Genomic DNA, 18130 nt, shown 5'->3' with positions numbered 1-18130 from the left:
CCTGAAGATTTTTTCTACATTTGAAAAATATTAAGTTTATTTAAAAAAAATAATTAAACAATACCTTTTCTTCAAAATGCAAAAACAACACTTTCTGCATTGTAGCTGGTAAATATTTAGTTAAAAATATACTTCTTTTGATGGGATGTAGTTCTTTTTCTGGGCATTGCGAAAACATGCACAACTGAAAATTGAAGATTTTTGATTTACGACGTTCTTGAAAGGAGTAAGCGATTTGTGAACAAGAATTTAGACACACTCAAAATGTTGTTAATAAATTATCTGGTCAAATTATAAGCTAAAATAATAAAATGAAAAGGATATTATCTGGCGTTTCTCGTGTATATGATTATAATCAAGGGTTCAGACCTCACATACAAATAAAAGATTTTCTGTACGATAAAAAAAGCTTCGTCATCTCACCAATAGATTCTCAGTGATTTAAATCTCCAGTGATTCAAGTACAATGTTTCGAAATTGGATGATATATATAGAACTTCCAAGAATTTGAGTAGTGTAGTTGTCAATCATAGGTAGAATTGGTGAGTGTTACACGTGTGAAAAGTGCTCATTTAAACCAGCCAATGACGGTCGTAAGCCCCGTAAATGCCCAGACTTCCATATTCTTCTTCATCCATGTTTAGACTTAAAATATATTTGTTAAAATACATCGGCAGCGAAAATGCAAAAGGTTAAAAGATTTTGTTGGATACTTTTATGAATAATAGCCAGCGAGTACGCTCCATTACCTTCAGGAAATTTAATTTGGTTCAAACCAATTAGCTTTTGCCTTTTCGCTGTGATGTTTTGGACACAGGTGTAACACATCATGTTTTATCGGAATGGAATGTACTTAGAGAACATAGGGTCCAATGTAACATTTTAGTTTATATCGTATAATTGGTTCCCAAACTTTTTGTTCCAAGATGTTCTACAAAGGTGGAAAAAACAAACAAACAAAAGAAAAGCAAAGCTTAAAAAGTCACTTTGATCGCAAATACCGAATTTTGTTACAAGAGAAAACAATAAAAACAGTCTCCTTAAAAATGATTATATATATATATATATATATATATATATATATATATATATATATATATATATATATATATATATATATATATATATATATATATATATATATATATATATATATATATATATATATATATATATATATATATATATATATATATATATATATATATATATATATATATATATATATATATATATATATATATATATATATATATATATATATATATATATATATATATATATATATATATATATATATATATATATATATTTATATATATTTATATATATAAATATATATATATATATATATATATATATATATATATATATATATATATATATATATATATATATATATATTTATAAATATATATATATATATATACATATATATATATATATATATATATATATATATATATATATATATATATATATATATATATATATATATATATATATATATATATATATATATTTATATAAATATATATATATATATATCTTTATATATATATTTTTTTTCTCCAATTTCAAAAATACAACTGATCAATTAACTAACCACCACGCCTCACATATTACCACAATGTAAGTGCCAAATCTATTAAAGAAAAAAAATTGCTTTAAAGAAAATCTCAAGCCAAAATACAAAGGTTTTTATTTCAAATCTCTAAAAATCGAGTAGAAATCGCAGTCATTTTTGTACAATTTGTCAATCTTTCAAATCACATTTCCTATACATGTGACTCTATGGCTTATGCAACACAATTTATCATGTCCCTACTTAGGCTCCAACTCTATGAGTTTCACTTTGTTTTCCTGCATGTGAGTGGGTTTACTCTTTATGTGTAAAGTGACTATAATTTTACGTTATTCATGAGTGAAAATTCTTGTTACCTTGAGTTTTTTTTCTCGTTTTATTAAGTTTTTGTTGGAAGCATTCGTAATTTGTCTTTTAAAAAAAAGGTTTTTTGTGACTCCTTTTTAATTTTCTTTTGTGAAACACAAATGAAATATGTTTTAACTTCGTTTATATAATCTCAAGTAAAAAATCCTTAAAGTTTTATTTCTGTATTGTTTGAGTTATTTTTCTATTAATATTTTCCCCGTTTTAAATTGTTCGGGAATGAGATACGATATTTATTCAAATGAGCAATTACTTTCTAGAATTTTGAAACGGACTTCATTTTTCGAGAAATTCGTAATGAAACGTATTTAAATACTACTTTTCCATTTCCGTCGGAATTTAAAGTTAGTGATAGGGCGCTTGTCCACTACCCGGAATCCCGTATAATTTTACTGTCCGGCACGTCAGTTAGCGTTTTAAAATGACGATTGGCTTGGATTGGCTTGTGTTTTTGTCCATCTTTCTTCGGATCGAAGCTCTTGATCGGTGCGTGAACACGTTGCGCGTAAATTCGATCGTAAAATCGTCGTTTTAAAACGCTAACTGACGTGCCGGACGGTAAAATTACACGGAATTACAAGGAATTCCTGGTAGTGAACAAGCGCCTTCACTGTATTTACAATCTCGCCTCTTATATCATCACTACTACTACTACTACTACCATCACGCCGTTTCCCCGCAGGGGTAGGCAGAGAGGATGGAACGCCACACTCTTCTGTCCTGACATACACTCCTCGCCTCCTTCACATCCATACATCTAGTCATACATGCCCTCCGATTACGCAGACTTTTGACACCGCCAGATTTTAGGTTCTGATTGATCTGATCGTGCCAAGTCTTTTTCGGTCGTCCACGTTCTGTTTTCCCTCTCACATTCGCCACATATATTTTCTTAGTCATTCTCTCGCTATCCATTCGCTCCACATGTCCATACCACCGCAAAGAGCTTTTTTTTTTCTTTTTTTTTTTTCTTTATTTAAAATTCTTTTGCATTACATAAATTCAAAAACAAAAAATATTTATAAAAAATAAAAATAAATACAAAAAAAGATCCCACAAAGGCATGGCCTGTGTGTGGGTATACAAAATAAATAGTCATAGTACAGGGTATAAGGGTATAGGTTTCTAAGTATAATTAGTTAATACAAAATACAAAAAACTTAAATTAAATACAAAAAAAAATAAAAATAAAAATACTTGACTCTCAGTGAGCAATTTTTTATTTTATTTTTTTTTAAATTAAACTTAAACATAATAAAGATGACAAAGTAAAAAAGTAAAAAGCTAGCGATCATGTTCTAAATGAAAAAGGAACTTAAATCTGTCTCTTTTATAAATAATCTAAGCAATTTTTTTAATTTACACGAACTTAGGGAATTAACATCTAACAAATAGTCTTTGTGGAATAAGTTGAACAGTTTTGGAGCTATGAAAAATGAGTGTCTTTGCGCAAGTCTGGATTTACAAAAAGGGATTTCTAATAAATTATTAATTCGTTGGCTAGATCTATTATTATTTTTAGGAAATAAATGTTGGCGCAAATAAACATATTTTAGACACTGTTGGCAATAGATTTCTCGTAGCTCCAAAAGTTCGGCTTCCTGAAATAATTGGTTGGAAGGAAAAGTAGAATTTTTTTTAAGCATGATTTTAATAATAAGTTTTTGGACTGTTTCTAAAGGCTTTAAATGAATATTGAATGCTCCCCCCCATCCAATTATTCCATAACAAAGAGAAGACTGTACAAGTGCATGATAGACCATTTTGTTGGTGTTAGGATGGACATAACTAGACAAACGTTTAAAAATATATGTCAGATACCTAAGTTTGTTCACAATTTTTTCTATGTGCTGGTTCCATTTGAGTTGACAATCTATTGTTAGACCCAAATATTTTGTCGACTTTTCAGATTTCATTTTTACACAGTTATTACATATGTCGAGGTTACAATTTTTGTTATGAAACATGATGTTAAGATTCGATGAAGGGGCTGACGAGTAAGAATTGAAAAAAGGTATGAATAAAGTTTTTTCACAATTAAGAGAAAGGAGGTTCCGATCTAGCCACTCTTTGATTACTGTTATACATTTGTTGGCTTTGCTGGCTGTCTCTTCCCAGGATTTACCTTGTACAATTATTGCGGTATCATCAGCGTAGGAGAACAGTTTACCAGGTACATCGATATTACAAAGATTGTTAATATAAATTAGAAACAATAAAGGACCGAGCACTGTTCCTTGTGGAACTCCGTGTATCACAGTGGACTCAATTTAATATACTCAATTTAATTTTAAACCTTTTTTAAATGATCTGCGTAAAAAAGATTGGTAATATTTAAAACATCATATTTAAATGTAGTAAATATCAAAATGAATGTTTTTCATTAATTGATTTGGCAGTCACTTTGTGGATATTGATAGTCATTTTTAAATAAAGTTTTATTAAGTAAATACAGCTTTTTCTTAAAATCTATTGTGTCACGTTTTTTAATGCATTCCACATAATTTTGTTGCATTCCGCATCATTTTCATTTTTTTTTTTTTTAAATTAAGTTTTACTTGGTAATACCTTTTTTTATTAAAATCTATTGTGACACGCTTGTAGATGCTTTTCGATGCATTTTGCATCATCAATAAAAATGAAAATGACGCGGAATGTATCAAAACACGTGCCAAAATAGATTATTATAAATAACCAAGAAAATTATAAATAAAAAAAAAATGAAATATGGGTATTTTTCAAGTAAAACATAAATTAAAAATGGATATTTTTCAACAGCGATAATATGTAGGTACCAACCTCCTTAAGAGGTAAGGCTGTGAAAATATTGTGTGAAGTCAATATATCCTTACTTATAGTTGGTCCAATCTTGGTGCTTTGAAGTCGATTTACTAAGTAATTTTCAAAAAACAATAGACAATCATTTTTAATACCAATTTTACAAAGTTTTTTTAGTAAAATTCCATGGTTAACTGTGTCAAATGCTTTTTTAAGATCTAAAAATATTGTAAGGCATTTCTTATTTGAGTCTAAACTAGAGTAAATGCATTTTGTAAGGTTGTAAATTGCATCTTCTGCGCTATAACTAGATCGGAAACCAAATTGGTTATGAGATAGAAGATCGGAAGATTCCAGAAAAAATATCATTTGGTTTTTAATACATTTTTCTAGGATTTTAGCTAGTTGCGAGATTAAAGTAATTGGTCGGTAATTATCAGTTTTACTTGAGGACCCAGCTTTGTGAATTGGTACTAGATTACATATCTTGAATTGGTTAGGAAATATCCCTTTTGCGAGACATTCATTAAAAATATAAAGTAAAGGTGGTATTATAAATATCTTAATAGACTTAATTGTTGTACTGCTTAGTTCATCTGGCCCGTTAGCAGTGTTAATATTAAGTTCGTCAATATATTTTGATATTTCAGCTTCTGTTATACGCTTAAAGTGAGAAAGTTCAAAATTAGGATTCAGATGGCTTTGTGTGAGAATGCGAGGAGAATGTGAAGAATCATTTAAACGTGTTTTAAGGGAAGGATTATTATCTATGAGCGTTGATGCAATGTTGGTGAAAAAATCATTGAAATTGTTTGCTATTTCTTCTCTATCAGTAATAATAATGTTATCATCAGTTACTAGCTTTTGCGGAAAAATATGTTCACTTTGTTTCCTATTTGTAATTTCATTAATCACATTCCATGTTTTTTTACAATCTGAGTTCGAATTTAGTAATTGATTTGAATAGTAATCTTTCTTGCATTTTTTTATTAGAATATTTACAAAATTACGGTAAATGATATATTCTTTACGTTTGTTTTCATTAATAGGCTTGTGATTAGTCAAACAAAAACATTCATGATTTTTATACATTTTATATAGTTTATTTCTATGTTGAATACAAATTATTAGTCCACGGGTTATCCAAGGTTTAATTTTTTTGTGTTTACTTTTTGGTATTGGTATTAGTTGGCTACTGTTCTCAATGTGTTTATTCAATATTTCGTAAAAAATGTTAAGAGAAAGGTTAGGATCGTGTTGTAAAAACACGGAATTCCACGTTTCATATTGTAGAGAATCAGTTAATGTTTGATAATTAATTTTAAATTTTTTTATTTGTTGGTCGTTAGATATAGATGGGTTTTTAGACTTAAACATTTTATGGCAGTAAAAAGTAGGGTAGTGGTCAGTTAAGTCGATTTTGAGTATAGCAGATTTTGGGATATAGGATTGGTTAGTTTTTAGAAATACATGATCAATGCATGAGTTAGTGAGTATGTTTGGCCGGGTAGAGGTGTTTATATATGATAAATAGCCTGCTGTGTATAGAAGATTTAGGTACTCATTAGCTAACGGATTTAAAATAGAATTCAAAATATTAATATTGATATCTCCAGCAATAAAAGAAAAATCAATATTTTTTTTATTAACCTCCTCTATTATCAATTTCAATTCAGAAATAAAAGATTTTATATCTAGTGAAGGAGAGCGGTATATGGCAATTATTAAATATGTTTTTTCATTCATAGTGAAACTTATGCTTATTGAGTTTGAGTAGTTTGAATCTAATGCAGTTATATTAATATTAGAAATAGAATGAGTATTATAGAATATGGAAATACCATCGTGCGATGTATGTTTCGAGGGCACTGAAAAAAATGAATATCCGGGAATACAGAATGGGGTACAATCCCTCAGTTGCGTTTCAGTGAGTATTAAAATTGTTTGTTGAGTTTTAATAGCATTTAAAAGGATACAAAATTCATCAAATTTTTTTCTTATTCCTCTTATATTGAAATTCATGATGTTGAAGCTGTTTCCTTGTAAGTATGCATTGAGTTGCTGAAGATCGTCACATATTTCTGTCCGAATGTGGTTGTGATGCTGCATCGCAGTGGCGGGTTCCGATGTAGATGAGAAATTATGTTTTGTCCTCAGTGAAGCGGGATATCGTTGGGGTCCTTAATATATAGAATGGGCGAGTCTGAAGTTTTCCTGATAAGGACGTTGCCGTTCTTCGTCCAGACATATTTGTATCCAAGGGGTTTAGTGGTTTTCGCCAACCAGAGTAGATGTTTATTGGTGGTCGTTAATTTCTCGTTGATGTAAATTTTATCCAAAGAGTCAGAAATGCTTAAATCTTTTGACGAAATATTCCCCTTAATTTTTTTTTGACTCATCACCTTATCCTTAGCCTCCTTTGTATTAAATTTGACAGTAACCGTTTTCTTGGTGGGGTTAGAGTATATGTTAATAAGGTTATAGTCGTTTGATATATCACTACAGTCAAGTTTATTTAATAAAATCTTGACCGCAGATTTGGGGTTTTCATTTTTTTTTATAGCTATTCCTTGAACTTCAATTGTTGTTTCAAGCGTATTTTGTTCAATTTGATTTATTTTCGATTTTAGTTCTCTAATTTCTTTTTGAGTTTCTTTCAATTTGGAATCCATTTTTATTCTCGATTGTTCATATTCATCAATTTTTTTGGAGCAGAAATCAACAGATTTGCTCAATTCAGTCAACTCGTTTTTTATAATTTTTTTCATTTCAGTACTAATTCTTTTTATTAAATCTTCTTCATCTTTTTTGTATTCTAAAAACTTTTTGTCAATATACTCGAACAATTTGGATTCAGAAGATGCTCGGGTTGACATTGTTATTATTAATATTTATTTACTATAAGAGATTTTACTGGTAAACAACTTACAACTAAGCGGTCTCTGTTGGTAATTTTATGAAGTAAATACTTGATTGTGAGCTTGGCTAACTGTTATTCGAAAGGTTGATATCTCGATTAAATGTCAATAGTATATACATTAACACTTCGATAAGCTAGTAGTGAGACATCTGTAGATATTTTAAACAAAATATTGATTTACAACAATAAAATTTGTTTCGGTTTTAAAGATTAAAAAAATTGAAAAAACAGTATTTAAAACGAACCATTCGAACAACCACTTTATTATTAAGATACACAATACAGTACTTTGTATTAATTCACTTTTCAAGATTCCTGATGATTACTTTTTACTCAAATAAATATTAATTATGTCAGGAGTATACGAAACACTGTTGCTATGACAGAAGGTACATGATTGGTTCTCTTTCTAATCTTTTCAATTATTCCTGGTTCAGCCTTACATTGCTTTCTTAATCTTCGTTTTTAATTATGTCATGCAATCTTATATCATCAAAAAGATAATTATATCAACTTGTAATATCTGTAGTACTTAAAAACATCAATATTAATTAATCAAAATGTCAGATAAAATATTTTTTTATCAATTTTTGAAATCCTTTATCAGCGTATCAATATATGTGATATTGATTTCAGCTTAATTTCAATTACATCGATTACGATATATTAATAACTTAGTAGTAGCCGATCATTAATAGATATTAATTATTGATGTGTCATGGAAATGAAGCAATAACTTAGGAATGGAGTTTAGAAGTATTATTGGCGTGTATAACAAGTCGTCAGCTCCATAGCTGACGACTTGTTATCGACTGATTTAAGTGATTACTTTATACAGTTATGCAACGTTTACTACGATATTACGATCCTTATCTTTATTGTATGACCTTGAGTCAAGCTACGGCTTATGCAACACCGCGTATCATGGCCCCACGTAGGCTCCTTTATAAGTTTTAAAGTCTATTTCTACGTGTTACACCTCAGATACTCTTTTAATTGTGATTTTACTACTTACACTTGAATTTGTATAATGTAGCTACATATATAGCGTTTTTTTTTTGAGGTATACCAATTAAAATTTTCCGCAATAAATTTATGGTGGCAACAACCGTGTGGCATGTTGCGCCATCTTGTTGAACCCATAGCTCTGTCACATCAATGCCATTCAACTGAGGTGTGTGATATACTGGGACGAGGATTCAATGATTTTATAAACACTAGAATGTGTAACTGTCTACTTGAGAATGATACAAAAGGTTTGTTTTGTGGGCTGGCTCGGTACCCGTCACTCGGATGTCCGGCTACCGGCATCAGTTACACTCGACCCGTGCGTTTGTGAGTATCAGTGATGACGATTCCATCCACAATAGCCCACGTGTATGGAAAAATGTTACGCTCAACGAAAAATTCCTGGAGGTAGGAAAGAAACCCGATACATTTGCGTCACTTACGAGAGAAAGCCCGGCCTTTGCATTGGTGACTGTTTTCACCGATATCATACATTAGATGTCTATAAAATGTAATAATAAGAGACAAGATTTTATACTTTCAAAATAAAAATAAATTTTTAACAAGTGTAGTTTTATTTAAAAAAAACTTGGATGTATTGTTTTACCCTGTAATACTGTAAATCTATTGTGGACCTGATGGAATTTCTCATTTTTTTATGGACCGAAAATGGTTAACATTCCACTTTGCCACTTTGCAGTCCCCGAGTCCGGCCATGTCCCGCATCGGTTGGGCGCTGCGCACGATGCTGGTGTCCGACCCGGGCGCGTGCCTGCGCGACCGCAAGGTATCGGGCAAGCTGGTGCGCAAGTGCGCGCCAGGCACGGAGCTGGTCGACTGGCTGCTGGCCGTGTCGCCCAGCGTGCACGGGCGCCAGCAGGCCGCGGGCATGTGGCAGGCGCTGCTCGAGGAGGGCGTCATCTCGCACGGTAAGAAATAAACTCAATATTTTATTTTATAATACACAAGTTATGTCGTTATAAGAAGTTCGATTGCAAGAAGGAGCAAACGAGGTATGCATAAATGTGGTGTATGCGTTTTTTATGGGAGTTGTATTTATTGCATAGCTTGGTACAGTACCAACTTCAGGGCACGACGCGAACAATCCTTGCATTTACTCGTAAATATGAAAAAAATTATAGCAACTTACTTTATATTAATTAATTTTATGTGATGGCAATTTTTTGTTGAAAATAACAAACTGTTTTTAAAATCATCCTTTTCTTCTCCTCATCCCTAAACCTTATCCGTACATAGGGTACTTGGGTAAAAGGTATTAAGGGAGTGTTATCTTGATTGTTACTTATCCTTATCTTAGTCATACAGGAGAAAGTGACCAAGTCCATTTTTTACCAAATCGTGATCATTGATTATTTGATAACTTACTAGCTTAATATTGCCCTGAAAAAAATCCCAAAGGATTTTACACTTGGAAGTATAATATATTGATTTGTTAAAAGTGACTAACTGCATTGATGTTTATTTTCTTGCCAAGCAAAAGTGACTTAAATGGCCCTCCTGAACATTTTACGTTTTGGTAGTTGGTCACTTTCTCCGGTACGACTACGATATATTGGTGTGAAAAGTCACTAACATTTATTATGACCTTCCCTGAGAATCGAGCCCGGGGCCTCTAGCACGGTAGCAAACCGAGTTAATCATTACACTATGGAGGCGGACACCATTTTTTAAAAATTGATCAGTTATTATGCCCCAACCTGTTACACGAATTAAGACCAATCGTGATCGCAATTTTGTTATTGTTACATCATATGATTGATTTGAGAGCTCGTGATTCTGAAATTGACGAATCGACGGCCGAGTTATGATTCGCACTATCTCATATTTGGCGGAAATTGAAAAACAATAATTCAAACATGTTTCACAATCCATGATATGGATTGTTTTCCAATTTCCAGCCAGTGAACATATACTCGCTCTTGTTTTATTTTTATGTTCCGAAATCATTATTTTGATTATCTGCTGGTTCTTATATATATTAAGATATTGTTTTATTTTTTATTGTAAATCAAATATACTGGTAAAATAAATCAAATTAAATTAAATCGTAAACCAATTGTAAGCCAGCGAAATCTGATACTTAAGTGGAGAATAAAATAAATCTCATGAAATAAAAGCATAATATTTTACATTATCCCAAAGCAAATATTTGTTTAACCGTTTTCTTATTTTTTTTTCAAATCTTCGGCTTAAATTGAACCATTCTTTAAATGTCACAATTTTTATTAATAATTCAACATAGATGTAGAAGTCTATAATGAGGTGGGAATATGGAAGTCTAGGCATTTACAGGGCTTGCGATCTATAATTGGCTGGTTTGGGTGGTCAATTTATATACTGTGCGATATCACCATGATAACAATGATTACAACCATCAAAACTTGGTGAAATTTGTGTAATTTTTTTGAGTGAAAAAAAGTCACCAATACTTATTTTCACCCCCACCTGGGAATCGACCCCGGGACCTCCAGAACGGTAGCCGAGTGTGCTAAACGTTACACTATGGAGGCAGACAAAAAAATATATATATTTCGATATTTTAAACCATATTATAATCATTCAAAGGATTATTTCACAGTAACGCTTTTTCGTTGTTTTAACATCCCGTAATAGATCATTATCAGACAGGAGGAATATCTTATTTAACATACCCAACCTATAAAATATTGTATTAGCCTCGTTTTGTGTTTATAACAGCCGATATAATCAAAATTTTCATTTATCATTTTCTTGGGAAAATTCGCCTTCGTAAATACGTTGTTGTCGTAAGTTGGTAATAAATGACGTCACGAAAACGATGGACCTATTTTAATATTAATAACATTGCAAAATTATTGGTGGCTCTATTTGTTGATGTCTATGGTCCACCCTAGCACCCCCCCCCCCTTCCCCTCATATTTTTATAACACAAATGGTAGTGTAGTGGTAGACAAACAATTCACACTACTACTATTACTGCTCTATAAACTATTGACAATATACCATATGACGTCATAAAACGTTCGATGACGAAAATTCGATTACGTATGCGAACGCACGTTTTTCGTTTAAATCAAATATCTAAAGTTTAAACCTTAATATCTCCCTTAGTTCTCTACAGATTTCAATAAGAACGTTATCAATAATTTTGTGATTTTTCATTTTAATTTATTAGCCAATAAAACAACATCGTGACAAAAATCTATTGAAATATTGGAAAAAAAATACCCGAAAAAACTGTACGCATTGCGCAGATGTAACATATCGCTCACTCCTTTCAAGAACGTCATATACCAAAAATCGTCAACTTTTAGTTGCATGTTTTCGGAATGCCCAGAAAATGTACAATGTCTCAGAAAAAGCGGCATATTTTTAACTTAATATTTACCCGCTACAGGGCAGAAAGTGTTGTTTTTGCATTTTGAAGAAAAGGTATTGCTTAATTTTTTTTTTAAATATACTTTTTTGAAATGTAGAAAAACCATTCAGGTTTCACCTAAAAAGATCTGTTGTTGTTAAAAAGTTCAATAAGTGGCTTGATATTTATTTTTGATACATTGTATTATATTTTTAAACTTTAAAAACGTTCTCCTGACAAATCAAGTTTTTTTTATTTATTACGTTCTTGAAAGGAGTGGACGATGTGTGCTTCGTATGACACATAATATTTTCCTTATTTCACCATTTTTGGAGGTCCTCACAGAAAAGTTACATTTCCAATATTGCAATAAAATTCCTTTAAAAGCAAATCATTATATTATATTTTAAAACTTTAAAAACGATCTACTGAAAAATCAAGTTTTTTTTATGACGTTGTTGAATGGAGTGAGCGATATCTACCGACTAAATTCAACTTACGCATCGATCCGAGCCTAATGTCGGGAATTCGATATGTCGAAAGTCGTTATCTATGTAGAGTATCGGAATTCGACCTAGGCACGCTCTGTGGATACTACATTTTCACTTAATAGAAAAGTACCTACTCACGTATTTATAACTTGGAGTACTGTGAGCTTTCTTCTTGGCGCTACCCTCGTCACAAGTAAACCATGTTTGGACTAGGTCAGGGGTCGTCAACGTATGTCTCGCTAGCCACATGTGGCTCTTTACGCAATTTGTGTGGCTTTTTCTTTGGCAAAATATTTTTTCAAGATTTAATTTAGAATAAAATAATTGTCTATAAGTATATATTTTTAAAATACTCTGTGCATAACAGAAATTTAAACTTTTAAATCTGTGCTTTTGTTTCTTCTTGTCTTCTTTACTTAATAAATTAAAAAAAGCATAATTAAATACATAAATCGATGAATGTTAAAAGGTACCATTTTTTTTAATTAAAAGAAATACTTTATAAAACTGTTTATTTTAATAAAAAAAGGGCGTTATCACTATCTTTTTTGCGTTGATTTATACATTTATGATTGATATTTATGTTTATAATGTTACTTTAAAAATACTTGAAGGTTCCTTTAAACATTCAATAAATTCAATTTAATTATTGTAAATTAAAAATTGGCTCCCGAAAAAAATCCGAACCGTTTTGCTACCCACGTTTGGCTCTTTTGGTCCAAGAGGTTGCCGAACCCTGGACTAGGTATCTTGGGGGTCGGTGTCAGTCGCTTCGTGGCTCAATGACAAGTCTGAATTCACGAATAAGACAAGTTTTTACTTGAATTTTCACTTGATAATTTCCTCCATTTCTTAAAATCTGTTGTAACACGTGTTTCTGTACATTCAACGTCATTATGAAACACCGTGTTTTTTATTTTATTTATTTATTTCTTTTTACAATACAACATTATATATTTTGATGAATGCATCACTAAGCAGAACCCGTGACGAGACGTTAATTTATATTATAAAAAAATATACATAGGTATCTAGAAATTACAAATGATACAACATAAAATATAGTTATATAAACCCAATGAGAAATTGACAAAACAAACTAACACAGGACAAAATATAAAACCATAAACGGGTATAATAAATAAGCATATTAAAGGTAATAATAAATTTAAAATAAGGTTCAAAAGAATAAATGAGAAAATATAACTAACACTAACACAGATATCTTTCCATAAAGTATTTTTTTCATATTATTTTTTGACATCTCACCAAAGATGAAGAAGAATATGGAAGTCTGGGCATTCCGGACGACCGTCATAGGCTGGTATATGTGATCACTTTACACACGTGTAACATTCACCAATTCTACCCATTATTGACAACCACACTACTCAAATTCTTGGAAGTTCTATATATATGAACCAATTTTGAAACATTGTTCTTGAATCACTAGAACTTCACTAGAGACATCTATTGGTGAGATGAAAAGAAGCTTTGTATTGAACAGAAACTCTTTTAATAGTATGTAAGGTCCAAATACTGGATTATAATCAAACACATGAGAAATGCTTTTTCAGTTCATTTATTTCGGATCCCTGAGTGGTTTTATATTACATAATATATGTCAGGCAACAGGTTAATTTGGGTATAGGCAATAAATTTTAATAACCTTACTCCAAACTTAGTTGTGTTTATCAGCTCCACATGTATTTTGTTAAATCCTCGTGTAGCATTCGGAATGAATCTCACCTGTGCTCAAATAAAGTAAGCTATATATATACATCACAAATTTCTCAACTGTTGAAGCTACGATCTAAGACCATTGCATATAAACAAGTTTCAACAATTTATGCAATATGGATGTTCAATAATGGGCAGAATAGTGAACGTTACACAAGTGTATGAAGTGATCACTTGAGCCAGCCAGATGCCAGGTCGTCAGCCCTGCGATTCTCAGACGGTCATCCTTTTTTAATTATTAAATAAATAAATATTTTTTATCTGAAGTTGTTACACCTATAATAAAAAAATACTCATTAAATATTATGTAACGTAATCCACTTAGGCGTCAATCAAAGAACCTATATCGATATTCCACATATCGCAACATTGGCTGTCAAAACAATTTTAGGGGATCTTAACACAATTCCAGCTTCCAGCATTCCTTTTACCTCGCCGCAGCTTATTATGGACTTACTTCTAATCCTTTTACGAATCTGTTTGGGGATTTGTATTCAGAAAGTAAAAATATATGTTCGTGCGGAAAGCTTGTATGTATTTCATCAGCAGTACGTTGTACGTATATGTTATCAATCAAACTCGAGAGAATTTTTTCCCTCAAAACATCAATTATAACGTTATACATTTTTACTGTAAAAAAAATAACTTCCATTTACTGATCACGTTCAGTAGTAACTGTTTTGAGAAAGAAAACATCGGGAGCCGGATGAAAAATTAATTTCTAATTCTTATTCTAAAACTTTTTTACTTTAGGTTCATTGCCTTCTACCTGATCCAATTCCGATTGGTGAATTTAAAAATTGCTACCCTGTATTCACAAAATTACTTGTAAGGTTTTTTTTAATTTATGTATTACTTGGTAATTACCACTACTTCTTAAGATCTATTGTGACTGGTGTTACGATGTATTCCGCATCATTTTCAAACTCCGTATTAGTGGAATTTACCAAGTAAAATTTAAATTAAAGATAGAATAGATATTACTACAATGTGACTGCCAAATCATGTAATGATTTTTTTGTATCAATATCTGCGTATTTATAATTTTTATATTTAATTGTGTTTTTTTTTTAATGAACAACATCTAAAAAATGTGGAGGTCCTCACCGAAACGTAACATTTCCATTATAAATGATTTTAAGTAATCAGGAATTCTAGCTTGCAAAATTGTTAGGTATTGGTGCGATTTAATGATTTCATATTGGTTTAACGCAGAATTGGTCAGGATTTGTCGCAAATTTAATTGAGATTTCGATAGATTACAGTAAACATAACAGATTTGTTTTTAAATGAATTTTTTCGCAATATTGGAAATGTAACTTTTTGGTGAGGACCTCCAAAAATGGTGAAATAAGGAAAATATTATGTGTCATACGAAGCACACATTACTAATCATATGCAGCCCATATGATGGTAATTAATATGTATCGTACAGAACAGTCACTTTTCTAATACATTCCCATAGCTAGTTTGTATACATGTACCACGCTAACATAGTCACCAATCGCATACGCCCCCTATAACTATTTCTGGGAAATTATACGTCATAAAAAATACAATTATTAGTCAGACACGTCACCTTTATGAGACATGTGTTTTTTCTCTGTCTAGTTTCGAAGGAGCAACCCTTCAAGGACAAGTGCTTCCTATACCGCTTCCGCGTGGATGAGGAAGCTCCTCCACCAGCAGTTCCTTCCGGAGATGAGGTCTCCGCTGCCGAGGGTCAGTTGAGAGAATCCCTCGGAGCTTTACTTCAAAGAGGACCAGACGCCATGCTGAGGATGATTCTCAGGAAACCGTAAGAAACAAATATATGTTACTAATTGGTGAACGGTTGATAATACCATACTTCCATCTTATTTGCAATCAATCAACTAATGATAAAAGCCACGAGCGTCAAATCATATCCAAACATTAGTATTTCGCTTCTCCGTGCGCGAGCCAATGAACATCAGGCAACCAAACTAAACTAAACTAAAAGGACGTTCTAATGACGCAAGTTACTATTGCGAATATAAAACCAGTATCATTTATATCCATTTTTCTTTAAAGGATAGGGATTTACGAGTATGTTCTGCCTTTTCTCGTACTAGTAATTTAATTATACAGTCAAACTGTTGTTTCATTTGAAACACATTTTTTATTAGCTGTTGCCGGGGGTGTTTATATACACACACACACACACATATATATATATATATGTATATATATATATATATATATATATATATATATATATATATATATATATATATATATATATATATATATATATATATATATTTATATATGTGTGTGTGTGTGTGTATATAAACACCCCCGGCAACATTTATATATATATATATATATATATATATATATATATATATATATATATATATATATATATATATACAATATATATCCCATATATGCATAGTTCCATATGGGCTTTACAACATCAAATTTTTTAAAGTGTAAAAATAAACTTAGATACAACAGAGTAAGGTAAAAATACAAGACAAATAATAAATCAAAATGAGAGAAGAAACAAATAAACAGTAAAAAGGTAAGGAAAACAGGGAAAATTTGTAAAATAAGAAACAGAAGACAAAAATAATTGTTTTGTTTGCGAATGCGTTCTGCGCCAATTATGATGTTTTTTTTCTTCTAATTCTCCATTATCCCGTATCCATTTTTGCTTTTTCTTATATTTTCTCTTGAACTTCTGGGAGCCATGTTTTAGCCGAAATAAACGATTTGTTTTAGGGATATTTTTGATCATAAGAATCGTTTTCTAGTAATCTTCATTTTCTTTGGTTTCAGGAGTCACGAAAGAACGTCTGATGAGCTAGAAGCCGTGTACGAGGAATTGCTGCGCGTGCCAGCTCTAGCCCATCTCTCTACTTCAGTGAAGAGGGAGCTATGTGCGGCGGTTGTCTTCGAGGCCCATCCACAGCCGAGCACAGTGTGTAAGTTATTGGACAACATCCCCTCGTTAACCTTGCCTTTACTGTGCCAAAAAAATCCGCGCGTTCTGGTGCTCTGTAGTCAACACACATCGCTCACTCCTTTCAAGAACGTCAAAAATCAAAAAAACTTGATTTTTCAGGAGAACGTTTTTAAATTTTAAAAATATAATACAATGTATTAAAAATAAATATCAAGCCACTTATTCAACATTTTACTGTACAACACATCTTTTTAGGTAAAACCTGAACGTTTTTTCCGCATTTGAAAAATGTTTTGTATATTTAAAAAAATAATTAAATAGTACCTTTTCTTCAAAATGCAAAAACAACACTTTCTGCCCTGTAGCGGGTAAATATTAAGTTAAAAATATGCCTCTTTTGCTGGGATGTAGTACATTTTCTGAACATTCCGAAAATATGCACAACTGAAAATTGACGATTTTTGATTTATGACATTATTGAAAGGAGTGAGTGAGCGACATGTAAAAAAGAATGATTTATAATCCGAAAAAATAGTGTTCATAGATAATCGCCTAAATTTATATTTGAAGTAAAAATTGATGTTTATTGAGGTTTGATAGCTGAAAACATGAAAAAATCATCGAATCAACTTAAAAACAAGCGAGACAACCACCTCCGTTGGCTGCCTGAAAGCGGCTAGTGACTGCAGCGCATTCAATTCTTGACACGGTTCATTACTAGAAACACAACTGAGAACTGAAATGGCATATCTTCCGTTTTAATATAACCAAGTAAAGTAAGAGTGAGATGTGAATAGCGTCGCAAAGCGTCTTTTTTTAGCGTGAATATACCTACGTCACTCAATGGCACATTTTGATCGTACATATCGTAGTCGTACAGGAGAAAGTGACCAACTACCAAAACGTAAAATGTTTAGGAGGGCCATTTAAGTCACTATTGCTTGGCAAGAAA

The 18130-nt window shown here is 31.3% G+C and overlaps 1 protein-coding gene across 1 annotated transcript in view; it reads left to right on the top strand.

Moving 5' to 3' along the window:
* The window catches only part of Epac (Exchange protein directly activated by cAMP), a 178026-nt gene that overhangs the window by 135520 nt on the left and 24376 nt on the right, over window positions 1-18130 (top strand). The window contains exons 5-7 of the mRNA XM_088261989.1: window positions 9358-9586; window positions 15858-16044; window positions 17052-17197. Of these exons, the coding sequence (XP_088118115.1) occupies window positions 9358-9586; window positions 15858-16044; window positions 17052-17197 (562 nt within the window). The remainder of the gene's footprint in view (window positions 1-9357; window positions 9587-15857; window positions 16045-17051; window positions 17198-18130) is intronic.

The sequence above is a fragment of the Brachycentrus maculatus genome, unplaced genomic scaffold (assembly GCF_059751285.1).
Source record: "Brachycentrus maculatus isolate JH-2025_06_01 unplaced genomic scaffold, ASM5975128v1 h1tg000172l, whole genome shotgun sequence".
NCBI classification, from domain to species: Eukaryota; Metazoa; Arthropoda; class Insecta; order Trichoptera; family Brachycentridae; genus Brachycentrus; species Brachycentrus maculatus.
This window is presented reverse-complemented; position numbering and strand designations above follow the sequence as displayed.